The sequence below is a fragment of the Pundamilia nyererei genome, unplaced genomic scaffold (genome assembly GCF_000239375.1).
Source record: "Pundamilia nyererei isolate P.nyererei 1_Seehausen unplaced genomic scaffold, PunNye1.0 scaffold00066, whole genome shotgun sequence".
NCBI classification, from domain to species: domain Eukaryota; kingdom Metazoa; phylum Chordata; class Actinopteri; order Cichliformes; family Cichlidae; genus Pundamilia; species Pundamilia nyererei.
Window position 1 is genome coordinate 1,254,195 of NW_005187467.1, and position 27,697 is coordinate 1,281,891.

The 27,697-nt window shown below is 39.4% G+C and overlaps 3 protein-coding genes across 3 annotated transcripts in view; 2 read left to right on the forward strand and 1 right to left on the reverse strand.

Moving 5' to 3' along the window:
• Positions 1–7,063, reverse strand: trpc6b (transient receptor potential cation channel, subfamily C, member 6b). The gene is made up of 13 exons (XM_005735941.1): positions 7,000–7,063; positions 6,334–6,522; positions 4,449–5,217; positions 4,158–4,343; positions 3,799–3,963; positions 3,284–3,500; positions 2,357–2,584; positions 1,769–2,033; positions 1,438–1,633; positions 1,104–1,310; positions 854–910; positions 475–550; positions 1–395 (listed from the first exon to the last, which is right to left on the reverse strand). The coding sequence occupies exons 2-13, from the start codon at positions 6,351–6,353 to the stop codon at positions 229–231; spliced, it is 2,553 nt and encodes an 850-aa protein (XP_005735998.1). The 5' UTR covers positions 6,354–6,522; positions 7,000–7,063; the 3' UTR covers positions 1–228.
• An 18-nt stretch (positions 7,064–7,081) lies between these two features.
• cep126 (centrosomal protein 126) lies at positions 7,082–14,693 on the forward strand. The gene is made up of 11 exons (XM_005735939.2): positions 7,082–7,429; positions 7,651–7,770; positions 8,840–8,985; positions 9,255–9,366; positions 9,463–9,598; positions 10,354–12,295; positions 12,724–12,842; positions 13,244–13,313; positions 13,576–13,785; positions 13,905–13,969; positions 14,063–14,693. The coding sequence occupies exons 1-11, from the start codon at positions 7,395–7,397 to the stop codon at positions 14,144–14,146; spliced, it is 3,039 nt and encodes a 1,012-aa protein (XP_005735996.1). The 5' UTR covers positions 7,082–7,394; the 3' UTR covers positions 14,147–14,693.
• A 3,219-nt stretch (positions 14,694–17,912) lies between these two features.
• The window catches only part of yap1 (Yes1 associated transcriptional regulator), a 22,420-nt gene continuing 12,635 nt past the window's right edge, over positions 17,913–27,697 (forward strand). Inside the window, exons 1-2 of the mRNA XM_005735942.1 lie at positions 17,913–18,590; positions 19,748–19,983. Coding sequence (XP_005735999.1) covers positions 18,390–18,590; positions 19,748–19,983 — 437 coding nt within the window. The 5' untranslated portion in view covers positions 17,913–18,389. The remainder of the gene's footprint in view (positions 18,591–19,747; positions 19,984–27,697) is intronic.

A 27,697-nucleotide genomic window follows, 5' to 3' on the forward strand; every position in this document is an offset into this window, starting at 1 on the left:
GGCACGGAAAAAAAATCAAAAGACAAACAAATTAATAAGTTTACACAATGGAGAAAATGGAGGAATTTTTTTTATAATGAATACAAAATATGTAGTTTTATCAGCTAAGTTGTGTCTGAAAGTTGTGTGTTAAGTCTGTGTCACAGAAACATTTGGCCTTGACTGAATCCCTCATTAATGAGAACGATGGAGTGTGTCCAGTAAATACATTTCTAATCTTTATTGTTTTTAAGAAACCATATCCAGTGTATGCTTCTGCTCTTCTTTCTGCTTCGCATGCATTACTTCTTCCAGCTGCCTCATGAGCTCTGTTAGTGTCTTCTTATCGTGCTTCTCCCTTTCCAGGAGCTCAAAGCGAAGGCTGGAGATGTCATGTTTGATCTCTTTCAGTTCACCTGAGGAACAGCAAGTGAAAAGGATAAAATTGTGTTTTTTATGTGATCCTGGCATGAAAAGTAGCCCAGAAGAACTTACCTTCATTCACTTCATTGTTATCTTTATCCCTCTGTGCTTTTAAGATGTATCTTTTAATGAGACAATTCATTATTTTCTGTAATAAAGTAACAAAGTCATGATTATAGTTTTATTCTGCTCTGCTAATTATTTCCCTCACACAAGACACAATTTGGACTATTTGGACGGACATGTTATGGGTCCTTATGTTTATATACAGCAAATTTATTTTATGCCTTATACTGTTTCATAGGTATGATTCCATAGATGACACCAAAATAAATGACAAACTTTGCACTTTTTATGTGCACTTGTTTATGTATGCAAAACCTTTATCAGGAAAGACAATTTACTGAAAGCTCCTTTATTAAGCAGTTATTGGAGATTTAAAAAGCTTTACTTGATGACGGGTTGGACAAAGAGATGTTTCCCCAGCCAGATCGTCCTGTCGTCTTAACTAAGACAAAAACAACCAAAAGAAGAAGGTGTTAACATAGGTACTTACAACCCCAAGCTGTACCTATTAATGTGACAAAAGAAGGCCCTGTAGACCCGCTGAGACGATATACATTCCAACTAGTACATTCAACAAAACTGAAAATTCCTTGATTAAAATGTTGTTTCATCAAACGACACTGGTGGTGCCTCACATTGTTAAGCTCCATCTCATTGCGTGATTTTTTTGTGTGTCTGCCGGGAGGTACATTCCAGATGAAATCCTTTATACTCAGCAATAGACAAGATACTGATTTTGGGCAGGGCACAAGATTGAAGGGCACAGGCAGTGTGCCACTATGGTCAAAGTAAGAGAACCAGAGTTTAGCTCTTGCAAATTTCCACTCGACATCTGCATCATCCTGCAGCAAAAAAAACAAAAACAAAAAAGATGGAAATTTAAAACGCTGATAAATTTGGCAATCGGCCTTAAGATACAGTACCAGTCAAATCACTTCTAAATTAGAAATATCAGTGATGAAGTTGTACCTCAATTTCTTGGAAAGAGCTGTTAAACATAGCAATGAGCATATTCAGCAAGACGACCACCATGATGATGTTGTACACCCCGTACAGAACGTAGCCTACATTCTCAATGAACTTATGGTTGATGTCAATCACCACTGATTTCACTTCTGACAGCCCAAAGATGGCCCAAAATAATGTTTTAAAACTCTCTTCAAGCCTGGAGTAATACAGAAATCAGAATTTAGTATAGTTCAACCATTGTGCCATATTTATTAGACACGTTTTGTGTGTAAAGGAAACATTTGATCATATTTTTCTAAAAACTGCGTTTTTGAAGTCGTTTGACACTTACGTTGTAAAGGCATCGTTGTGTTTGGCTCCAAGGTAGTATGAGTACAGATTGAACATTCCTACCATGAAAGCCACAAACACTGTTACGAACACCACCATGAATTTAAATATGTCTTTCACCGTCCTTCCCAGAGAGATCTGCAAAGGCCCGAAGCGCTCGTTGGCGGGCAGGATGTACGCAATGCGGGAGAAACTAAGCACAACGGCAATTGCGTAAAGGCCTTCGGAAATAAGCTGCGGGTCTGAGGGCATCCAGTGGATTCGAGCTAGGAAAAAAAAAAGAGAGAGAGATGCTGCATGTAAGAACAAGTTTTATGATCTAAACTTTGTCTCTGTTAATATTATTACTTGTGTTAAGATTTATAAATCAAATACCAATAAAGATCATTTTTCATTTTAATGATGAATTAAAAAAATTACTTGGGCTATGAAGATAACACCTAAAAGTTTGTTTGTCTCTTTGTCCAGTGCAACATTAGAACAAAATTAAAATCTAAGACCAGCAACCTTTTATTTTAACAATGTAAACAAATATTGAATCCTTACCCATAATACCAACAACACTTGAATTTTTTTGGTCTACACTTACCAAGCTGGAAATACTGTATTTCAAAGGGCAACGTCATGTTGGACAGGCTAGTATGGTGCTTGTCAATATAACACTGGGCTGAATATGCATGCCAAAAAGCCATTAATCTGGCAGTGAAAGACGTCATAAAAATGGTGAGGATGCTAAAGTCTAGAAGGTTCCAGGGTTCTGATATGTACTCCCGGATGTCCTGGGACCAAATGTTGTTACATTCTTCCCAGATCTTCCCTGTGGAGAAAAAAAAAAGTGATTGGCAGTCCCATTTTTGCGCTCTTATATGAAATAGTGTAATAAAATCTTATCATGTACAAACAGTATTACTAAGATTTGGATAGTATTTACATCACATAGGAATTTTTATTGCTGTTACTGGTAAATCATGTTTGACATGGCTTCAAAGTCTGGTCTGTAGTTTGAGATTTTCTTGGTGAATGTGGGCAATTTGTATCATAGCAGATGTGTGAAGATTAATAAATCTTGAATGATTCTGATGTTTTTACCCTGACATGCACAGCAGTGTAATATTATGAGGACCCTGACTAAAATAATGGTAAATGGCCTGCATTTGTATAGCGCTTTTCTAGTCCATAGGACCCCAAAGCACTTTACACTACATTCAGTCATCCACCCATTTACACACTGGCAATAGCAAGCTACATTGTAGCCACAGCTGCCCTGGGGCGCACTGACAGAGGCGAGGCTGCCGGACACAGGCGCCACCGGGCCCTCTGACCACCACCAGTAGGCAAGGTTAGTATCTTGCCCAAGGATATTTGGCATGCAGCCAGGATGCAGCCTGGGATCGAACCACCGACCTTCTGATTAGTGGCTGACCTGCTCTGCCACCTGAGCTACAGCCTCCCACACAAAATAATGAGAAATCCATAAGTATATTGATGAGGGACAAAGTGTGTTTACGCTTATGACCTATGACCCAAGATATGATGAGAATTTCCATCCAGGTGAAGGGCGTGGTCTTCATACGAAAAAGCTGTGAAGGGTAATCATGGATGGTCATGTTGGGCAGCAGTGAAGTTCCCTCAAAGCGGTCTGCTGCATTCAGGACCAGTAGGCAAAGAAATATCATGAAGGAAGCTGCATGCGCCACAAACTTCAGGAAAGGGCCGCCCATAAGTTTCCCAAACTGAAGCGAGAGACAACAAACAGAACAAAACCTAAAATCACTTTTTTTTTTTTTTACATATTTCAGTGATATATTTTATACATCAAAAGATACATGCCAGTGCTTAAGCCAGTCATGAAAACTGAAACATTGATGATGAGAAAAACTTCATAGAAAACTAAAAAAGTCAGCGCAATCCTACATTACAGCTTTGTTAACTTAGTGTTACCAGAATTTGGCAATTTAAAGTTCAGCAGGCATAATGTAACATTTGTATGGCAGGTTATTAGGTTATGTGCAACTTTTTTTGTAAACTAACCTTACTTGATGGTGCTATCCAGTAAATAAAAGCCAGTATAGGCAACCCAAGAGCTACACCAAGAACAAGAAGAATCTTAACTGCTGTTGTTTGCTGGTGGAGTCGAGATAGGTTTTCATACCAGATGGAAAGGAGTTGCTGTTGGCAGTTTGGATGTGCCACAAACTGCCTCATTTGAGTTTAAAGGTATATGTTGTTTGCGTGTGTGCATGTGTGTGTTCATGCAAGACAAAGACAGACAGACAGAGACAGGAAGAGAAAAGGATTACTTTACACACTTTACATATTCAAACATGAGGTTGATGAAGGATGCAAGATTGATTAAAAAAAAAAAAGTTAAAGAGTGCTCATGTGCTTACCTTCTTAACCTCATATTTTATTGCAAGTTTTAACCTAATCAGGTTTTGTCTGTTCGTGGTGTCTGAGCTACGATATGATTCTTTGTCCCCATTTAAAATAGCCTCCACTTCCTCTGTGTTTCGACACAAATCCAGGAGCCCCACCACAAAGTCTTTACACTGCATGGACAGGTTCTTATAATCATTCTGTAACAGAGAACAGCAGCATATGCACTGTGAATGAGTGAAGCACATAAACAGACTGGCAAAAACATCAATATGCATCCTGAGTGAACACTGTAATTACTGTACCTTGAACTCTTTCTCAGTGTTGGCCAGAACTGCAAGCTCATTGCTCAGTTCCAGCGCTGCCATCACAGGATCTTCACTGGAGAGACAGAGATATGCCGGGCTGGCTAGACCTTTATATGCATTGATGCGGGACTGTGAATGGCTGAAAGAGTCATGCCTCCGCTGCTCACTACAGGTCTTGCACTGACAGTAGTAGTCATGGGGTCGTTCTATCCTGGCTCCCTTAAGAAGAAGTATATGCACTATTTCATACTCTTGGCACTGGCAAGCCAGAATGATGGGAGTGATGTCATGAGAGAACCGTGTCCCATCCTCATCATAGGAGAAAAAGTCATCATGCATCTCTGCCTGGCTGGGGCTGTTAGTCAGCCTTTGACTGTCTGCAAAAGCCTCGTGGTTCAGTATGGCCTCTACTATGCGAATGTAACCTTTACTGATGGCTAACAGCAAAGCATCTCCTATTCTGGCGAGGTCTTTCTTCTTTAGAAGAAGTCTGGTAAGTTCTAGATGCTCATTGGCAACAGCCAGCTGCAGTGCATTCTGTCCCATGTAGTTGACACAGTTAACATTGAGCTCTGGCAGCTCTTCCAACATCCGCCTCACTTCAGGGATATTGCCATATTCTGCAGCTTCTAAAAAAACTTCCTCCTTCATAGAAAGGCAAGAGGAAGAGTGAGGATGAAATGGGTAACCGGCCCCCCAAAAAGCTTGTCTCCGGGGTTTGACCACAATTTGTCTTAGCATCGTGGCTTTCTCTTCATTGCTCCATCTAAAAACAAGTAAGTGTATTTAGTCATATGATCTTTAACACAGGGCTACAATCACATTTTAGGTTTGTAAAATTATTTCTGTAACCCAAAATAGAACTACCTTCTCAGCTGGTAATCCCTCCTTTGCTAAAGTAAGATTAATAATTTCTCTCGAGGAAGATAAACAAATATTCTATTGCTTTAAAGGATAATTTTTACCTTATATCACAAAAAGGGCTGGACAATGAGACAGCAGTGATCCAACCAGTGACTGAACAACAGTGTGCACAGTGGGTCTCTGCTGATTTATAACTCACACTAAATGTGTGACACCACCCACAGATTCATCATCTGCTCTCCTTCATTTCATGGGAGGACACTGACCATTCAGCCTCTGCTGGATTCACATGTCTTTTTAATTTAGTTACTGTTGAATAATCCAAAATAGACTATACATAACACCACTTGCTGATCATGGAAAACTTAGAACGTGTTACGTCTTAACCACAGACATTAAGCTGAGGTCATACCTGATGACAGTGACTATTTTTATTGCTAATTAAATCGCCATTTTTAAAAGAGAAAATCAACTTTCTGCTCACTAATTACATTTGAATAACAAGGTTATCTGAGGAGCTAATTGCTTCAGCACAAATAACCACCATGATGACAGAAGTTGACGATGTCCAGTGTATTCAGTCATAATTAGTGACATTAGTAACAAGATTTTAAGTAACTGAGCAATCCGTTAAATGCATGCAATACATGCAGAATTTGTTCTGATAGAGGGGCAGATCGTTTATATTTGCGAATACAATATAAACTGAATATGTATCCTGCTGTTAGGCCAGCGAAGGTGAAAAAAATCCTTATTTAAACCGAAGTGGTTTAAATAAGGATTTAATAAGTGAAGATCAAAATAATATTTGAAACATATTTTCTGGTGAACTTTGTTTCCCTTCCTATATCATCTAAAGAGCTAGATGGAGAAAACAAATGAAATGAAAGCTTTCTGTACCATCGTAAAAGTAGCAATAACATCGATATTATGGAAATATAACAATATCATTATCTGTCATATATATATATGTAGAGAGAGAGAGATTTAAAGGGAAAAAAACACGCGCTTCACTAACCTTGGGAAATACTGCTCCATCAGATGATTTATTAATTGTTTAATCTTTATGACCCAAATCTGCTTCGGTCATCGAGCTCATCCTGTAGCCTCTGGACCTTCTGTCAGAGTGGCTCTAACCCTGCGTCCAGTGTTGACTCTTGAAGTGCTGCATTTGCACGCCCAAAGGGCGTTTTTCCTTTAGAATTTCCTTTGAAATATGGGTATTGGTGTGGGTATTATATTTATCTATTATTTACTTTATTTTCAATCAATCTTCCAGTAAGCCCCCTAAAGCAAGATATTAAAGCACTTTGACAAACTGGGACTTTGGATCAGCAGAATCGCTCCAGCATAACAGGTTGTGACTTAAACTGTAGCCGAGGGCAAAGGGATTATATGTAATTACCCGAGTGCAGGATAGCAGCAATATCATCACTATACCCATATACAGTGTTTGACAAAGTAAGAGATAAAGCAGCGGCCCACTCGTCCATAAAATGGCATACACAATCTGGAAAAAGCAGATTTTCAATAATCCTCTTAACTTCTGTTTTTTATTAAAGATAAAAAGTAATACCAGCCCATCCTCGTATTTTACAAGCCCTCCTCTAAGAGTAGATATAAAAGCTGAGTAAAAACATTTTAACTATCCCACAGAAAGTTTTTAACATTAAAATGTGGATACCTTTAATTTCCAAATGTGCCTGAAGGCGACATGCACGTCTGGAGGAGTCCTGCGCCCTCTGCTGGACATAAGAGAAACAATCTCTCTTGGTTGCTAAGGAGTCGCGTCCTCGGTCGCTATCATGGAGCAAGCGTACACAAACACGGCTGTGGACGTATCAACTTATTCGGATTTTTGTTCTCACTCTTTTACACAAGACAATGAGGCTGTTACTGGTCAGGGGAGGTCGCAACGATGTGGAAATTTACGCTACAAGTTTCACTTCGCCCTGAAAATGGTTGAGTGACTTAATCCGGCGTACTGCCGACGTTAGCTAAAAAGGACAAGTTAGCAGCTGCTAGCCGATTGAACCTGTACGTCTGCTCGGTGTCAGCGAAGATCAGCAGCCTCAGAGGATGCAAGTTCCACAAGATCACTTCTTCTACCATTCGTATCCTACATGCATGAAGTTATTTGTGTTATAGAAATGTGTGTCGTGCACCCACGCTCGTTTTAAAACAAATGTAGAGTTCGGTAATGACCCAACTTGAAACTTTATTCGACCTGCTTGTATAATTCACGAGAACTTAATCATTACTGATTATTACTTTTACGCGACACATATCCTCTGACTACCATCAACAACTGCTCTCCTCAGCTGATGACTACCAGATATTCGAGGTTGAGAGATCATGCAAGTCTCGAGAAGGAGAGACAGCTTTTGGTTGAAGAGCAGAAGATATGCAAATCTCGAGCACGCAAATTCTCCCTGGAAACCAACCGACGCAGGAAGTCAGTTGTCAAATGAATATATATTATTTTTATTGTTGGACTAACAGCAAAGTTTCATCTAAACAACACACTTCTGTCCGATTTCTATAACCTATAATCTATAACGCTCCCATACCCATTTAGAGAAATATGTGCAGCCCATTTAATTTCAGCAAAGTAGGCTGTGCTTTGCTGGTGTTCAGAATGGGCCTCTGGTTCTGTCCTTGACTTTGATACAACTGTGCAGACAGGATTTCACAATGTAGACCTGGAAATAGATCTATGTTTCCAGAGAGGTGATTAAAGCTTGACTTCTTTGAATGCTTAAAGCTGCAAAGTTTATCCCGATGAGGTTCAGATCCCTTGCACCTTCTAAATATGTGTTTCCATAATTGGGACCTGACGCTGAGAGGTCCTGTTTTTAAACCTAGTGCACTAAAAGCATGTTATAGCAAGGATGGCTGTAGGCAACGGTCAGGCTTATTGCGTAACATCAGAACAAGGCGTAACCCAAGAACAAGAGGAACCCCACAAATTAGATTTGTTCCTTTAATGGAGGGGCAAATTAAACTGTGGATAAGCTTACCCATAAACATTACATAGATTGCATGAAATACTATATCTTCACTTACAGTAATACATTTCAGTTTTATTTTTAGACAGCAGAATTGCAATCTTTAACATGATTTTTCACACACAAAAAAGGCAGCATAATTAGGCACAATGTTGCACATTTAAAGGACAGGTGTAACTCCAGTTCATGTATAGTTTAATGACACATTTTCAAAAATGAATTTTCAGCTACTATAAGCCTTTGTAAATACAGTAGATAGAGGTACTTCTCATGGCTATTTAATACACTACTGCTTCTGACATTTAAAAAAGAAAACAAAGTGGAATTTTATTTACACTATTACTGTTGTTACTGGCTTCACCAGTGAACCCAGGAGTGAATGGTGTCTTTAATTTATTAATGGCTCTGCTGAAAACATATCTCTAGGCAGGGACTCAGGTTTCTGTTTAGCCCAGACTAGATTTAATAAATTAAAATGTGCCCTAGGTTCATGCTCTTCCCTTTTTCATGGCTCAGGGCTTTGGATGAAAGACGGAAGCAGTGGGATGTGCAGGAGCAGTGCCTAAGAGACCGCATCCTCCAGCAACGCAGACTGCAAGTACAGGACGCAACTGAGCGTTTCCAAAGAGCACATTTACCCCCTTCTGAGAGGCGCCGACAATGTTAGTAGATTATACAGTTAGCTCCATATATATTTGGACACTGACACAAGATTTGTTCTTTACGTGTGTACTGAAAAATATTCCAGTTATAGTTGTGTAATGGACATGGACGGAATGCGTAGACTCTCAGCTTTCATTTGAGGGTATTCACATTCAAGTTGGATGAAGGGTTTGGGAGTTTCAGCTCCTTAACACGTACCACCCTCTATTTCACTCAACAGTCTTGACATATTTTGGTTTATTTATATGTTTTCCTTTGTGTCTCATAGCTTTTAAAAGAAATGTTGCAAATATTGAAGATGCACTCCATCAAATTCAAGGCACCTTGAATTCGCACACTCGGCAGTCCTCTTTCTTGTCCAGCAATATAAACGTTAATGGGTAAAAAAGAAGCAGATTTAAACTTCAACCATTATCTTACTGCATACCAAAAATAGCCAGTCACTGCTTATTTATATTCTCCTTTCTCTTTTAAAGAAGCTGCTCCCCATCTCCTAAGCCACCCACAGTTTCTCAATCCTCCCACCGCCAAGCGCTTTCTGCTGTGGAGGCCTACACAAAACTCCTCCTGGAACAGAGCAGAATAGAGAGCGAGCACGATCACAGTCCACAGGTATTTTGTTTTTGTTTGTTTTGTTTTTTTCATTTCAATGTGCAGGAAACAAAACTACTTTAGTGTGACAGCTCTTCTGCTTTTTTCGAGGCCACAGTTTCTTTCAGTCGGCGCTTAATTTCTGTGGATGCTCTGAGGCTGTACTTACTGCTTGTACTGCTTCTACATTTTGGCTATATTTTTAGTAATTAAATAAAGACAGAGTGTAATATGCCATGTGTTGTAATGCCGTATTTAAATAATTGTAGAACCTGGTAAGGACCAGATTTATGATGATTTTGTTTTTCATTTTTCATTTTTATATATATATATATATATATATACTAGCACGACTGAACGAATAATGGGCTGTTTATAATATTGGGGAAACCTACCTCAGTCACCTGAGACTGAAGAAGTCACTTGGATGAGTGTTGAAACGTTTCTCCCACTGAAAACGTCCAGATGAACAGAATCAATCTTGGGGGGATTCCACTAGGTGGCAGCATTGTAACAAACCTTTTCCTGCAGTAACAGTCCCTGTGGATGCTACAAACTGTAGCACCCTCTAGTGCAATGTGTGTATATTAATAGCTGTTTCAGAATGTATATTATTTATAACAGTCTTCATTTTCATTTTGTGAAAAAAAAAAAGAGATCAGTGGCAAGGACGCAGGGGAGGTCCTTGTAAGCACTGATAAGCAACAGGCATGCCTGTACAGTTGTAAAATATATTATTTTCCACTTATCAACTCCTCTCTGCTTCCATTTTCCAGGGTAGCCACCTGTCTGATTCTTGTCTTTCTGAGAGCCTTTCAAGTAAGGATAGTTTGGAAAATGAGGATTTCAACCACCTCACAAAAACTCTGCAGAGTTCCTATTCATCACTCTTGCTTGGCACAGAGAGGACCCATCAAGACCTAAGAAAGCAAAATGACTTGTGTCATCAAACATCAGACTTCTCAGCGATGATGCTTCTCGGTGATAACTTAGTCCAAGCAAATAAGCGGCATGAACCAAACCAGAAAAAACTAGATGAATCTGGATGGTATAATAATAAGATAAATGTTTCTAAAGCCTCGTGGGAATTCACATCTATTGAACAAAGACTTAAGACAGAGATCCAGCCTGCTCTGAACAACTGTAATTTATCAGCTCATAGTGAAAATGTTAGTGCTGACCTAGAGCCCTATGAGATGAAAACTCGACAGAACAGCCCCGGTGGCAACATCATTATTGCAAATATAGCTGCTCTTGGCAACGCAGCACTCGATTCTTCCTATCCTAAACAAGAGGGCCTCTTGGCTCCCAAACAGGAGAGGATCCAAGATGACAGACAATTAAAATATCCAACTACAGAAATTCCTTTGCTTGCCAAAAATAGCAACAGCAAAGACATTTTGTTTGGGGATCCCCCAAAGCCAAATATTTTTTTGTACAACAGTACAACAGACAATTTGTCAAGAGAAAGCGCTCTTCAGCAAACAGGAAAAGAAAACAGCGCTCTGTCATCTCACAAAGAATGCAGTGCTTCTACAAACAATCTCAATAAGGTTACAAACTCAGACTCCAATACTAAGAAGCCAATAAATACAAAACCCATGGAGCATACCTGCTTGTCTAATATTCAGTCAGATACGTACAAGTGTCTTGAATGTCCTGAGAAGGAAGTCGAGAAAATACCTTTGTCAATAGAGACGTCTGATTCGGTATGTGAGGTCAGATATAGTAAGGGAATTCTTAAAAAGCAGTCCAAATACATGGATTCCACTTGTGTGTACGGCTCAGGGAATTTGATTTTTGCAAAACAAGTAGCTTTAGCGATCAGGGATAGTGTTGAATTAGCACGGAGAAAAACAAGGGACCTGGAGGGCAATAACACTGTCAAAAAGAAGCTGCGTTGGTTTGATGAAGTGCATGTGGAAAAAGAGAAAGATAAACAGAACAAAATGAAAGGCAAATCCTTCAATCTCTGTCAACCAAAAAACAACTCGAACGACCACCAGCTAAGCCTTAGTGCGTTCTCAGGGACTCCCAAGACTGGACCCGGCATGACCCCTGCAGCCTCCACTGGTTATCAGTTTACAAAAGAAGCTTGGGCAGATGTTCAAGTCAACTTGCCCCAGCAACAAACCGATGAGGTCAAGGTACACCGCAACAGCATCAGAGCCAGTGCCCCCAAGGTCCCTCGGAAAGAGCACTTTGGCAGAGCGGGTCCTGTTTCCTCACGAACAAGAAAGGGCACGGTCATACGACCTCAGTCTGCCACCGAGGTTAGTCAGATTGCCAAAACCCAAGGGAAGGTCATGGTGCCACGTCCACCTCCTCGGATGGAATCTGCGGAGGAAAAGACGCCGTGCATCACCAAAATTCCATATGGCAGGGATCACGCGAGCGCCATCAACAAACGGGCCATGGCTGTTGAGCAGGTCCTGAACAAGAATAACTCAGAGGGCCATTGCTCAGCTAAAACGCATAAAGAAATAACAACAGAAAATACTGTTTTAGACACACCACTGCCACCGTCATACGCCTCCCCACTTTCAGAGGGCATTGTGACGAGCATGCCCAGTTCAAGTCATCAGGACACTCACCACTACAGAAGAAGGGGGGGGAATGCATGTAATGAAAAAGACTTCTGTTTAGATTGTACTCCCACAGATGAAGAAATTTCACAGCTCTGGCATGGCGTCCGCAGTGCCTTAACCACAAAGGATGGTAATGTATATTTTAGCTGACAGCACTACACACGGCTTAGGGTTAATTTGAGTGCCTCCAGAAATTTTAGTTGTTTTTTTTCTACCTGTTCAAGTTCATATTTTACATTTTATAATGTAAGTAGTAGCTACAGTACTTTGAGCGTAAAGAGGAACAATCTTTAATGCTAATCCAGTCCCAGGATGCTGTTTGACTGTGTTCAATAGTACAAGTATGCAGAAAATAATCTGCATGACATTTGTGAGTTTTTATGACTATTTTTAATCATTATTCCACTTTTTTATTATTTGTAGTAATAGGCTGTGCTTCAAAACATCCAACTGCTTTTTTAAACTTTAAAAACAAATTTTACATGGTGTTCCAGACAGCACAGTCTGGAATATGCTTGTTCTTGTAGTTATGATACCGATGCATATGTTTTCTTTCAGCAAAACTGATACTGAAAGCACCAGCCCTGGAGAGAGGGCCAGTCTTAAGGAAGCCCTGTACAGAGAAAGGCAGACAGGCTCCTGGCTCAGAGAATAGAAGACTTCATCAGATCTCTCAGGTACATGCGTGCAGTTGCGTAGCTGCCCTGTGGGAGGTGTGAGAGTAGTTGGTAAAGATCAGTAAGTGGGTGTGTTTGAACTTGTTTTGCTGTTCCTTTTATGCTGTCCAAAGTGTTAATTTAATAATTAATGGTGCCAAAGACAAGCGTTAGGGATAGACATGAGTTAACGATACATTTTTTTTGTCATCACAAATAAAATAAGACTTAATTCATCTCTGGCCTGCATAAAAATTAAGGTTAATTGTAGGTCAGACTAACAGAATAAAATAGAATAGAAATATTTGTCTTAAGCTTCCCAGACAAAGGGAACAATAACAACGAGCAGTTAGTAAAAAGCTAATAACTGATGTTGACTTAGTGACAGTTCATGTGTTGTGAGTGTGTGTTGTTTTTTGCAGCAAACAAAGCAAACCGCAAAGCTGCTCAGAACATTACCAAGCACTTACAACTCAGCCTTTCCAAATGAAGGTATTATATTCTCTGTTTGTGTTTACATTTATTTCATAATTCAAGCAAATGTTGAATGTATTAGTTTAAAAAAATTTTTTACTCTTCTGTCCTGTCTTATGCTTTATAAGAGCTTTCTTAACATTTTCTTTTTTGTTTTCTAGTTTTAGGAAATATATATAATGTAACTTAAAAAACAGGGATATAGGAATTTAGAAATCTGATAGGACAGCTGCATCATGCATTAATAAGGTGAGAGTGTCTGCCTTTAATGTAATCTCAGATTTTGAGAGTGCAGCCCAGTTACACCTCACTGAAGTGCATGCTAAAGGCCATCTGGAAGAAAAGGGTATAGTGGCTGCCATGGAGACAGTCCAAACACAGAGATCTGGAACAGTAGACCAGTACAGCCAACAGCAGGAGCTCACCAGCATTTCCTTGGAGGAGAAGAAAATTCTGCTTTGTCTGGATCGACTCAACCACCAGCTTCAATGTAAGCACTTTGTGAAGGCCGTTAAAATCAGGCCAGAATTTTTCTGACCTGTGTATAACAGAAGAGTATTAACATGATGTCGGTGCAGCGTAACCACGCCAACCTGTTACTATTTGCAGGTGTGCAGGAGCGTGTTGGGGGCAATACTAGCATGCATGGTCTTGTACTTAGTGATGCACCCTATGTAAGTGTTTAGCAGGGATTTATTTCTTTCCTCAACAGAAAGGGTGACTTTGTTGAAGATAATTCATTTCTTAACTTCTGTCTCCATTTTCAGACAAGAGAAGTGAAAGCATCAAACCATAACAAACACTGTGGATCCTCGGCTAACAATCACTCTCGATACCACCAGAAGTCCTGACTTGAAGCTTGTGTTCGCCACAGCAGTCTTGAGCCCTCGTCGGTGCACTTTATGCTGAAGCATGTTGTTGAAACAAGCACTTATTACAAAACAAGGAATTGTGTCTTTTTAAGTAACTAAGGATCTGAAATATAAACCGCCTTGAATTGCAAAGACAAAAAAAGACATATCAGCAGCCTTAGAGCACACTTAAGCTACTGACTATCAAGCAATCGAAGTCTGAAGTGCCTATTTGAATGAGAAAGGCTTTAATCTGTTTTTATGTTACAAAATGCAAAGATGCTCTTGTTTCAATCAATACATGACCAGCCCTGACTGCAAAATATACAAACACTATCAGATTGTATATGTTAAATGTTTAAAGGTGTACCATTCTGTATTTATTTTGCATAGTAACACTATGACTTGGTGGACTGTTTTGCAGCAGTTCAGCAGTGAACTGAATAAATGTTGTTGACAGTTTGCTGATAAACTCTGTGTTTGGCAGTGTTACAATCAGTGAATTGACCGAGGCCTGGAAATGGTTTATGAAAAGTTTTGCAGCGTTGAAGGTGTGTTTGTCTTTCTTTTATGGCTGTGGAAAAGATGATTATGGCTACTGGACTCAACCTACTGGCTTAACAAGCCGAGCCTCTACAGCGAGGTTTCTGCAGGTTTCTCTTCAGATTGCACCTATGCTGAATTTTATTTTTGCTTTAAGGCTTAATTTATTTAATATTGCCCTCAATCTATAGTAACATCAAAAGACAAAGCATGCTATTATTTGATACTAGTTGTTGTTTAAAGTGTATTTAATTAAAAACTTCTCTGTCTTCCTTGGCAAACAATAGGTTCATTGGGGGAAGACGCTGTAGGGATTATTGATGTGAGCTGCCCCTCCTTCTCTGGCGTGTCTGGGTTTGTCCCTCTGTCAGCCTGCTAGGACTTGTTCCAAGAGCTGAAGGAAGCCCAAGCTCATCTGAACAATGATGGGACTTTTTTTATAGCTTAACTGCAGGTTTCTTTGGTGCTCCAAGAAGGAGCTATAAACGGTAATGTGACAATGGTGTCTCATTGCCACATCGAGTCGTGCATCACCTCCTTGTTAGCTTACACCAAAACTGAGAACAGCAACAGAGGGAAACAATGTATTCATTTTTAGCATATGATTATGCCCACAACAGCAGATGCACTTTGACTCGTTACATTTGAAGAGATTCTCCAGTGAAACATACAAACTGTCCAATGTGGTTAATTGACAATGTGCGTCAGTGTTATTTCTACCCAGTGTGCATGAGACGATTATAAAGAGAAGAAAACTACTTTTATCTGAACTGATGCTGATATTTAACATATTTGAGTCCTACCTATTAACAAGAAACTGTCTAGTAATAATACTTAGACTGCCCCAATAAAAAAGGAAAAAAACAACAACATAAGCATGCACACAAATAAACACAATCATGTAGAGTAAGTGTTCGTGTTCAGATAAATCACTGAAATTCTGAATATTCTGCTGTAGGTTTGCCCTGAAATCAGTTCCGTTTGGCCTGGCACCATTATTGTTCACAGCCATTATGCTATACAATGGTGAGTGTAATGAGCTTTAAGCCTTAACCAGCACAACACCCAGAAACTGAACAAGAAAAGGCAAGAGTGCTGAAAATAAGGGGAGACATTTTCACAGATGCAAGTTCAAGCTTGTGCTTTGGTCTGTTGTGAAGCTTAAGCTGTCAAGTATTTTGTCTTCTTTTGTTACAGTCCATTTAACACGCAATGAATGAGTGTCTGGAAAAGCAATATTGCATGCAACAAAAAATGACCGAAACAAACCTTGACTTTAAAAAAAAATCTGAATATCTTTTGTAATAAGACAATATGCACATGGATGGAAGGTTGGAAATTGTGTTTTACGTGTTTAGATCAAATTTGTAATGATAACAATGGTTTTAATGCTCAGAAAATGAGTGATAGCTAAGATTTATGCATAAAGCTGAAAGATTGTAGGCAATAACATAGTTGTACGTGGTTTGCTCATGTTTAAAGGAAGTCAGAAAGGAAGGGATAGACACTGCAATAGTTTGTTTATTGGGATAAATACCGATTGTACACTGCAGGGGGCGTGCGAGCCTTCTACTCACTTGACTGTAGCAACAGTGTGTCAACATATCTGTAATAGCCAAACAGAAGAGCAAAGCGCTTTACACAAAGTGGACTCATACAGCTACACTTTCGATCACAGGTTGATTCTGCTTTATAGCGGCCATATAATCGTCTCTAGTAATATCCAATCGGGAGCAGTGAGGAGGATGGAAGGCTTACAAAAAGTGACCAAACTCAGCGTGGTGGGTGGTCCTCTTGGCGCTGCCGGGACACTGCAGTCCATCTCTTTAATGTGTCTGACTGCGTTACAATGATGTGAAAATGGCCACTTTCATTGAAACAATGGACATTTTTTTGACTGGCAGCATGTGTGCAAAGACTGTTTCCTTCATTCATCAAATTAGAGCAACTTTTAAAACAATAATCAAGTATTTCACAAATATTAAAAGTTCTCTCACTGTCAGCATTTTACTAATCATTTATTAGACACATCCAAGTTTAGCCGGACAAACATGAATTCCTACCAGTATGGTGGATTACAGCGATGTTAAATGTTTCTAAGATTTTGAAGGTGCAGCATTGTTAAAAAGTATTATCTGTCCAAAAGCATGTGGGTTGAGTGTGACTCTCAGTCTGTTAAGGAGGTTTACAGTGTCTGTGGATATTTAATAGATCTTCATAATGATGCATTCATGGATGTATGGGAAAAGCTGAAACAGAGCCTCTATATCCAAAGAGGGTGGATCTTGACAAAATGATTTCTCAATGGGAGAGGGGCTGCATTAGCATAACAATTGTGGGAACTGCATGGGTCTACTTTTCATGAGCACTGTAACAAAAAAAGAGAGTGAGAGAGAGACAAAACTGTACTATTACACATAGTGATGATAGTTTTTTTTTCTTATCTTTGCTCAGATTCTTGGGAAAGTGTTTATCTATATTTTGTCATAATGTTATAAATAAATCCTGCAAAGAAAAATGTGATCTGCCAGTGTTACTTTAGTCAGATTTTCCGTTTGCAAATGCACTTTATTGTAAGTTTTTATGAGCTTTAGTTCAATATAAATTTCATTTTCGTTTTCTTTTTGGTCCTTTATTTTCTTGTTTTTACACTAGAAAAACTTTGGTAACTTAAAAAAAAAACATGTACAAACTTGTACAAGAAAATGTCACTTTATAGCATCAAATTTGAGTTTAATTTGGTTACCCTGTGTTCATCTGTGTGTATATATTTTCAGTGCATCTGCAAGTTAGTTTAATGAAACTTCCTATGTAGTAGTGTTTTTTTCTACAAGGCATCCAGATTTGGGCTAGCAAATGGGCCATAAATGGAGACCATAACTCATAAGGTCTTGCCCAGATTGTCCGGTCGAAGATTACATAAACTGTAAAGGATATTACAATTCCATTTGCTGTCGAAATAAGTAGATGTTAACGTTAAAAAGTTGTGACATGTCTTATCAAAAATGTATCTTTTGGTACATAATCTTTTACTTTTAATTTCACACTATGTTTAATTGGGGAAGGTGCCCGCTAATAAAGGGCTTGGCTTTTCCAGTCTACCTTTAAACGCTCTTGTCCCAATCGGAGCCGTAAGTCCCGCCCTATTGGTGATTACGTCACTGGCGTCATAAAGTTTGATGTCCTCTCCAAAGTTTAGATCCGACTGGGGCTAAACTTTTTTTTTTTTCTAGAAAGTGAGCTGCGGAGATTTGTACCGCTCACTATGAGCCTTGCTTAAAAGAATATCAACCACAGCTTGGACTTGGCCCGACACTCAGAAAAAGTTGGACTCTTTCACTCAACCGTTTGTGGTGTTTTTTCGTCTTTTGTGGCTGCATCTGCGTTTTTTGGGGGGACGAGAGCATAAATTCCAATGTGGAGTTTATGCGCTTTGTTACGTTAACAAGTATGCCAGCAGGAAAAAACAGGAAAAGGCTGTCTTTCATTGCAGATTTCGACAGCTAACACACTTTGGAAGAATATCAAGTGCTCGACTTGTAAAGTTTAGAATGACTCCGAATAACTTTTACTGAGTGTCGTCGAGATTTTCAGATTTCTCCCGGCGTGGAAAAAAAGTTTGGGATTGGCTCACGTTTATTTTTTAACTTCCGAAGCCTAACTTTTTTGGGACATAAAGTTCGAAGACTGTTTTGGGACAATGGATCCGAGCCAGCACAACCCTCCTGCCGGACACCAAATCGTCCATGTACGGGGCGACTCTGAGACTGACCTAGAGGCGCTTTTTAACGCTGTGATGAACCCGAAAGTCAATACCGTGCCCCACTCTGTGCCCATGAGGATGAGGAAACTTCCAGACTCCTTCTTCAAACCCCCAGAACCAAAGTCTCATTCCAGACAAGTAAGCCCGCCCTGGTTTTTACTGTGCCCGTACTCAGAAATCACAACTAAAAAGCAGGGCCCATCTTGTCGAGTTTCGGCCTTCAGGAGCTACGTGACTGGCACTTAGTTAATAGTTACTTCATCCTTCTCTGGTGCCATTTTTAGCCTTCAGCGTTATTGTTTTATTGGTCAGTCATCTTTGAACACACTTATTATTTTTTTAAGTCTTTAAGATATAATAACTTTATTCAGGCGGACTTGTATTGACCTGCTTAAATGAGTGTGCATTTCCATTGATGGGTTGTTTTCCCCCCTCAAACTGCATTTAATTTCCATTTAACACATTTCACAGCAAAAAAACAAAACAAAAGAGAAAAAAACCAAACATTAAAACAGTAAAGGCCGTGAGGGCTTTATTAAACGGCGGAAACGTTCTCTTACAGTCTTTGGCCGTAAGTAACCAAGAAAACCGATGAATATTGCTTAGCTTAGAATAAATTGTGATTAGATGAGTGACAATGTAAAAATAATAAGGGATGGTTTGGTTAATAATTCATGTATAGCTATTTGCAGACGGATAACCGTCATGTTCGTATCATCTTAAATTTCCAATCCGACTTTTTTATGTAAACAACTTGATTTGCTGACAGGAAATCATATGATGGTTAAATTATCCTATATTCACCCACAGCCCCTCCCCGATCCCTTCTTCCATTTTCAGCTCTTCCAAGTTCCCGGTCGCTCCCCATAATTCTGAGGACTTTTTGTAATTAGTGCGCATGCGTGTTGGTGGCAAGCCCTGGATACCTCCCACACCCGAATAAGTCAAAAACATGCCTTCACATGCACATGAATAGAATTTATATACACTTTAAAGTGATTACAAATTATAAGGAGTGACTCAAATATTAAATGGGTAGAAATTATGTAGACTAGTACACACTGTCAATAAATTAAGACTGTGTTCTGTTTTTCATCCTCAATCCATTATTGCACTTGTATTTGAAACAAACAAAGCCTCATGTTTTTTTTATTCTTTCATAAATGTTTGATTTGTCTTTACATTTGCATATGGCCTTTTTTAATTATTACATGATAATTGATGTTTTTAAGTGAGGGTTTTCACTCAAACTCCCCAAAGAAAACTAACTGTGTTGTCTCTCAACCCCAACACAGGCCAGCACCGATGCTGGGAGTGGCGGAGTCCTCATCCCTCACCATGTCCGTGCACACTCATCCCCTGCTTCCTTGCAGTTAGGCGCTGTTTCTGGTGGCTCACTGTCTGGCATGGGCTCAACAGGGGCCTCTCCTCAACATCTTCGTCAGTCTTCTTATGAGATTCCTGATGACTTGCCCCTACCAGATGGGTGGGAGATGGCCAAGACTGCCTCTGGCCAGAGATACTTCCTCAAGTATGTATGCTGCCATGAAGTGCATCATACAGTTTGTAAAAGTCTCTGAATGCTTGCAACCTGAAATGTTTTGAAAAATCGGTGATATTCATCTATCTTAACTTTTTATACTTATTTTATACTTATACTTAAGGGTGATCGTGGCTCAAGAGTTGGCAGTTCGTCTTGTAATCGGAAGGTTGCCGGTTCGAGCCCTGACTCAGACAGTCTCGGTCGTTGTGTCCTTGGGCAAGACATTTCACTCGTTGCCTACTGGTGGTGGTCAGAGGGCCCGGTGGCGCCAGTGTCTCGCCTCTGTCAGTGCGCCCCGGGGCTGCTGTGGCTACAATGTAGCTTGCCATCACCAGTGTGTGAATGGGTGGATGACTGAATGTAGTCTAAAGTGCTTTGGGGTCCATAGGGGCTAAGTAAAGCGAATACAGGCCATTTACCATTTATTTAACATTATTACATCAGATGTCAGAAAATCCCCAAAATGGAAAATTTTGTCTAATTTTATGAGAACATTTTATATTTGTGCAAGTTCTAAAAAATGTGTTTAAAATCTTTGATTGCAATTTTATACATACATATTGTTGGAATGATCTTACTGATATTTACAATATGTATATGCCTGCTTATAAAGCAGTACAATCACTGGTTCAAACTTTTTTTTTTTTTGTTGTGACAATGAAAGTTACCAAAGAATTGGTCTTGTGACAGGTCTCTATAGAGACCTCTGTACTACAAAGCAGGATTTAATCTTATCTGGGTAACTTCTGGATTAGCTCTGAAGTTTAACCCTTAACCCTAACCTGCTCCGGAACAGGTTAGGTTCCTGATTAGAGATCAGCAGGTATGAAATCACCACCTACTGACCAGACAGTTCTTCAGAAACTGGCATCACCCTGCCTGAACAATCCCTCTGTGGGTAGAGTAGGTGGCTCTAGTTTTTCAGTAGTGTCTAAAGTCTTTGTGTTAGCTGATGAGCATCAGTGACAAATCTTGATTCATTCCCATATTTGTCAGCAACAATTTTACTCTTTGATAAGTGTTAGTCAGTAATATACGATCCTAAAACAGGACACCTATACTGCACTTTCTAACCTCATTTCAAATTTGTACATAGACTAAGCCTATATTTGAATTCTGTTGTTGTATTTAAACTTACTCTTAAATCCTTAAAAGACACAGATTGTAGCTGAGAGAATGAAAACTATAACTGTCTTATGCAAATTTGATGGGAATAGTTGATAACAGCTCATCAGATTCTCCAATATCTTAATGGGATATTTTTATCTGTTAACTCAGACAAGTGGCTACACTTTAATAATAGCTTTCTAACTAAAGTGGATACAAATACTTACATCATTTATAAATACTTACACCTCTTCATATTTTTCTCATTTTAAAGTTTACTCTTTCTTTGTAAAATCAGCTACTAGTACACTAATCAATGTGATCAGACATTACCAGCACCACCTCTTTCATGTGAACTCACGTGTACCTTGATTGGGAAGTCCTGGGCTAACTTAGTGAGTTAATAACCAGCTTAGTGTGACCACTTATCCGAACGCCAGTGTTAGGGTGAGTAAATCTGGATAACGAAGGATACCCTGGGTATGCTGAACTCGCTTCGTAGTACAGGGCCCAGCTCTCAATACTACATCTCTATTCAGCATACATTATGCTGACAATGATTTTCAAATCTGTTACACAATAGTTGCCACTGTGTCCAGAAAGAGACAATTGCAATAGTTAAATTGTAGGTTATTAAATTTGGTGGGCTCAGCAAACAAGAGAAGTCTTTTGAGCAATGATTGCTGTATCTAGTGCTCCTTTTCTTGGTCTCAGGTTTCAGTAGAGACAATGGAGCACTGTAGCTACCCCAGACAGCAAAGAACAGTTCTGCAAAGCTCCTCTGCTACTCAGTAGATCTTCTTCGCATTAATCATCCATAGTAATGTAGATTTCTTGTTTGCAGGTACTGTAGAGACCTTTAGGCTTGTCACAGGATGTATCGATTACTTCTCGGGTTTTGAGGGCTTTGGTTCTTTAATACTTTTTTGTGCATTTGTTACCCTTTTTATTTCCACTGTCTGTAGCTCTGGGCAAAGATGGGTTGAATTATTCATAAAAGTGGCGTGCTTGTCAACAATTTATGTTAATGTAATCTGCTCATTGTGAAGCCTTCTAAAGTTTATGAACTCTTCAGCAGCTCTTGTTTAAAAAAAGGCTTGACACTCAAAGTCCTCAATCTTTACTCAAAGGCAAAATGTTGTCAGTTCTAGGAAATGTTACTCTCTGACGCAGAGTCTGGACAAACATGATAGCTTCAAACTTACTTGGATCCCAAAAAAAAAAGAGAGCTTTCATTACCACATGTTTTAAGGTTGCACATCTGGAGAACATCTGGCCCATTTTGTGGAGGCCAAAAAAATAATGGACAGGGAATAGAGGAATCAAAACAGTACTCTGAAAGACTCGAGATCTTTGTGGCTCTTTAGAGTATTTTATCCTAAAATACTGATAAAGGCAGAATAAAATATAACGTGTATAAAATTGGCAGTATAAAAGCCATAAGTTCACAAGTCAGGTGTGTTAACCGAGAGTCTTTCTGTGTATAAAAACAGTCATTTGATCTCACTGGTCGGTAATTTTTTTTTTTTTAAATGCTAAACTATCCAATTATTCATAGATGATATAATATATACCTGTTTATATAGCGTATACCTGAGGGCCTCTTCCTTTCAACTCACATAGAGTTTGATGTTAACGGGATGTGAAACACATTTCTTTGCAGAGACTTAACTGTTTTTCCAACTGGCATGTTATACAACCAGAGTGAGTATAGTACACTGTGTTTGTGTTTGAGTACGGAAAACGCGAGGAGACATCTTCCACACAGATCAAAGAGCAGATATTTGATCTGGAATAAAAGCAGGCTTGCCAGAGCTGCTGGAAAAGACACTCCCCTATTTATAAACAGGGGCTGTCTGACCAAGATGTGTTGCAGAGAGAGTGAAGCAGAGCAAGAGTGTGCGCATGTGTGTGTGTGTGTGTGTGTGCGCGCTAGCTATGGACTAGTGGGGGTGGGGAGTTGGTCACCAGCTAGGAAAGCAGAGAGTTGGGGGTTCACATTTCACTCTGGTTGCTTGCTGTTGTCCTTAGAGATAAATGAACCCAGGGTTGAAGTTTTTTTTTTTTCAAGATACTATTTGTTTATTAGTGTACTGCAGGATTATGCGTAACAATAACTGGCTTCTGAGTCAGTGAGTCTCTAGATTTCGATGCCTCACTCCTTCAGGAGTCATGCTCTGTTTTGGTATGAATGGAGCTGTGACTCTGTGATGGTGCCTCTCTGTGTCAATGAAGTTAAATGGCAGCCATGTGGAGATCACTAGAAGAGGGGGCCAAAAGAAACTGTGCCCTCCCCCTTTGTCCCAGCAGCGAAACAGTGATCTTTATTCAGACGACGGGCCTGTTGAGACTCATGTGAGCCTTCCCGAAATAGACAAATGGCTGACATGAAGTTTAAAGATGGGGGTGAGAGAGTGGTGGCTTTGTTAAGACTTTAACCTTCTTCACACCTGAAGTTCTGATATTTTTTTTAAATGTAGTTTAATTTTGGTGTAAATACTAACCAGTGATGATAAGTGACAGATTTAGCACTTTTTTTTTTCTCCTTTAGAGTAGCAAATGGTGTTGAAGCGATATAAATATCATTTGATAAACGTGATGCACTTTTTAAATTTAAATTTTAAAAAGTGAGACATTTTGTTATAACTGTTGGTGGTGTTCAATAGTCGCAGCCCTAATGGTAATCAGAGTCAAATAGGATGCCGTCTTTTTTTGTTGTTTTGGCTGTTACATAAAAACAAATACTTGGAGAACGTCAACAAAGTCTGTTGACCTTTCGTCTTTTTCACAGCAGTTTGCTGCGGCCTTTGATTTATGACAGCCAGGGCACAGAGGTTGGGTCACCTTGGTTGTTGGTGGGACGGGGGCAGGGATGGTCTCCAGGGGTGGGTCATAAACTAATGAAGGTTTCTAATTTAGACACACCGGTGAACTAGGAGGGGTAATCACTGTTTCCGGGCGCTTATTAAATGCAGCTTTGAAAGAGCTTTCGGTTCGTGGGAAGTCAGCTCAAAGCAGAGTAAAGCTTTGGAGGGGGGGAGGCTATTATCTGCCCTGAGGGGCAGGTAGATCTACGTGTTGATGGACACTTTTGTCTTTTCTCGACTGGGTTTTTTTAAATGTTTTGATGAGCTTGGTTTCACATGAAAAGAGCAGACTATGTGTCTCTCTTAAGGTTTAACTCTGCAGTGGCTAAAGATGATTCATGATTAGATATGCAAGGAGATGATTATCCACTGTGAAGAACTTTAATAAATCCTTTCTTTAGTGTTATGTTTTTAAAAAACAAATTATTTTCTCAGACTTACACTGCTGCAGAGTCCCGGGTAAATCGGCTAATAATCAGCTTTTACTATACTCTGTCTGTGATTTCCTGAACATCTGTTGCTCTAAATACAAGTCAGAGATTGCCTGTTTGCACAGGAAAGATGTTTATTTAGGCCTTATGCTCTTGCTGTAGTACATTATAATAACTCCGTTATGCTGATTTTAAACTATAAGATTATATTGATAAATCAATTCCAGCAGATAACATGGTAATATTTACTGCATTTAAAACAAAAATGGCCTAGTCAAGCTTTAGGCTCTCTAACTGTCGCCATGAATTGAGCAAATAAAGCTGCAATTGCAGTGTTATGTTGTCTTTTAAACCATAGTCAGACTTTAACTACTTGACAGTTTTTCATCTAGTCATTAATACTGTAGTGATGTAATAAATTAAATAAAAACAATATCAATTCATTTTTAAATTCACTAACAAGTTTTACCTTTATAGCTTGGCTAACACTGATCTTATAGTAAATGAAATAAATGGTATATATAATTGTTTTGCGATGAGTTTAAAGTGATAAATATGCAAATTGGTTTTCATTCTAAGACGTTGTAAACTAAGACCACTTGGTCAGTCACAAATGGTGCTGGGAAGACTGGGCTGTAAGCTTGTGCAAAGCCCTCATTTGGAGCAACTTTGTGTTTGACAAACTTTTGGTTTATTGACCACACACAGACAAGAACCTTCCTGTTCAACTTTGGCCTGTCAGCTCAGTACACAAACTGGACTGTGAGAAAGTCAGACTAATGTTTACCGAAGGTTTGATGTAACACCTCTGTTTCAGACATCAATGCCTCCACTGTCACTAAGGGCATCTCCACAGAGAAGTAGTCTCTGAGAGGTGGACCTCTCAGGTGGGATTTAGAGATTTCGAAATACTCGGATAACCTTATTTTAATATTGATATATTATTTGACTAAAAGTATGCACCTATTAATAAGTTTGCAATGTTACTTGGTAAATGATTAAGAGAAGTGCTTATGCGGAGTACTTTGTCAGGCAAGTTTTGCTTAAAAAAACAACAACCCACCTATTAATCTTTAATTACGACAATCCCTAAAATTACATTCAATCTTGAAATTACTCTTAAAAAATAAACAGTGGAAAAACCGAGGAACATTCAGTCCTGGTACTTCATGAACTAGTTTCCTCATTAATACAAACCACCCTTCAAAGGGAAACTTAAAGCCACAATAGGGTCACAAAGGTTGCCCCAATAATCTCTCTTGATGATGTCCTGCTGATAGAGAGGCAGCCAGGCATCTCCAGTCAACGAGAGTGGAGGTGGTCACCCTCAACTTAGAGGCCTGATTACATCTGGCCTCCCCCAGTGCACTCTTAAGTCATTGGCTTCAACCAACTTCCAAGCACATACTCCCAGGGTGGAGCTCCTGTGGTCTGACGATCCCATTTTTAACATTTGACAACTCAGCTGTGGGAGTGCTTCATCACTGCTGCACTTCTCGTAGCTTCACTCCCCTGTATTACACCAGCGAAATGCAGCACTTGACATCTGGGTAAAGATGTGCAATTTCAGTGGAATAAACAGTCAGCCTGGACTGAAATCGAGCTTTGATCTGGTGTTTTGAAGGTGGCAGAGGTTATTTGGAGACTTTATGTTTTTTGAGTAGTAAATTCTCTACAAAGCCAGATGCAAACGGCCATAGTTTTCATGAGCATAAACAGGCAGGCTGTGTGTTTGTCATACTAGTTTATAATACTACAGTAATTCACTGCAGCTTTTGAAAAATCAAGTGGGGGAATTCAGACTTTTGCACGTAAGGGATCGTGAACCCTTTATAGCACACTCCGGAAACCTGAATCTCTTAAATCTCAGACTTTTCAGTCAGTCCTTAACGATTAGCACTTTGCATTGTATTTTTACTCCAGTTAGTCCTGAGCAGGAAACTTATAAGTCATCCCATATATCATTTCAGCAAAGTAGAGTTTTGCCTTCATGCCTCAGCAAGACACGGTCAAACATGACAACTTGAGCAAAAGATGGAAAGTAATGGATCGCATTTGAAAGACATTGTTCTTCTTGGCTGCAGTACCTGGTCATTTGCAGAAGAAATGATGTGTTATAGTTTGTCTGTGATGATTCCCAGACAAACATGAGACTTTTTTTTTCCCCACCACCATGTCCCGTCATCTAAACTAGGATTTGGGGTTGGAACACCAAAAGATGTTTGTGTTAACAAAAAAAAATCCCCCTTAAGGGACTTAATTTGGGGGAGGAGGATGTTGTTGTTTATGTAAACCATGTGACAGAAATAGAATCTAGCTGCTAGTTCATTGTTTATGGATTGAAACGTGTCTATACAGGTTACATTTTTTTGTGGCATGTAGACTTATTTTATTCTGTCCATTCATGTGCTTAGTGTGTAATCACACAGCAGCAGTTTGTGTGTAAAGAGTCAAAAGACGCCATTTATTTTAAGCATTCTCTAATGTTTGGGTCGCAGCTTGAATGAGAGTTTTGAGAGCACAGTTTTACAGCTTACCTAAAAAAAATTGTAAACTTTTTTTGCACTTGTATGGATCAGGACCAACCCCAAAAATATCTTGCCCATCCCCGGGTATGCAGTAGGGGGCAGGGTACAAAGGCTGCCTTGCTGTGCTCGTTGTGGTGTCAGAAACATGTAAAGAAAACACCGAGCAGTTGTGACCGTGGGGTTGCAGATCATCAGCAATTCCTAACAGCAACTGGTGGCCTCCAGCCGTCCCAACAGTTGCCATGACATTGTTTTGTTTTATGTTTCACCTACAGGAAGCCGTGCAGCTGACCATATATGGTTGGTGGCAGGTTCAGTGAATAGATTATCTTTTAGTTTTAAAACCTGGTGATGAATTACTGACTCTTGGTAACTCATTTACCGGTTTTCTCAGTTTCTTTTCAATATTCTTTTCAGCACTATTGAACAGAAAGTCGATTTCATCACAGGCTTTTAGATCATTATTGCCTGTATTTTGAACTAAGGCTTTGTTTACAGTTGTTGTGGTTGATTTGATCAACGGAAGTTGGCAGTTCTAACTAGTCTTTGATAGAAAATTCAATATACCTTTTATCTGTGCATAACTTCAAGAATCTGATTTTAAGGTTTTAAAGTTTTATGTTCCTATCAGTGTTTTCTTTTTTTCCCCACCTTTAGCAGTTTTTTTTTTTTTGCCATTGACGTGCAAGGATGTGCAGGCCTCTCATTTACAATAAACCCTCCCTTCCCTTTTACCCTAGTGCCCGTCTCCCTGCCTCCTCCCCTGTTC

Excerpts from the sequence above, each read along its gene's own strand:
- trpc6b (XM_005735941.1), bottom strand. The coding sequence starts at position 6,353 with ATGGAGCAGTATTTCCCAAG. Across the intron at positions 3,501-3,798 it reads GGATAGCACCATCAAGTAAG|TTTGGGAAACTTATGGGCGG; the intron begins GTTAGTTTACAA and ends CTCTCGCTTCAG. Across the intron at positions 1,634-1,768 it reads CACAACGATGCCTTTACAAC|GCTTGAAGAGAGTTTTAAAA; the intron begins GTAAGTGTCAAA and ends GTATTACTCCAG.
- cep126 (XM_005735939.2), top strand. The coding sequence starts at position 7,395 with ATGCAAGTTCCACAAGATCACTTCTTCTACCATTC. Across the intron at positions 12,296-12,723 it reads TGCCTTAACCACAAAGGATG|CAAAACTGATACTGAAAGCA; the intron begins GTAATGTATATT and ends GTTTTCTTTCAG. Across the intron at positions 13,970-14,062 it reads TACTTAGTGATGCACCCTAT|ACAAGAGAAGTGAAAGCATC; the intron begins GTAAGTGTTTAG and ends CTCCATTTTCAG.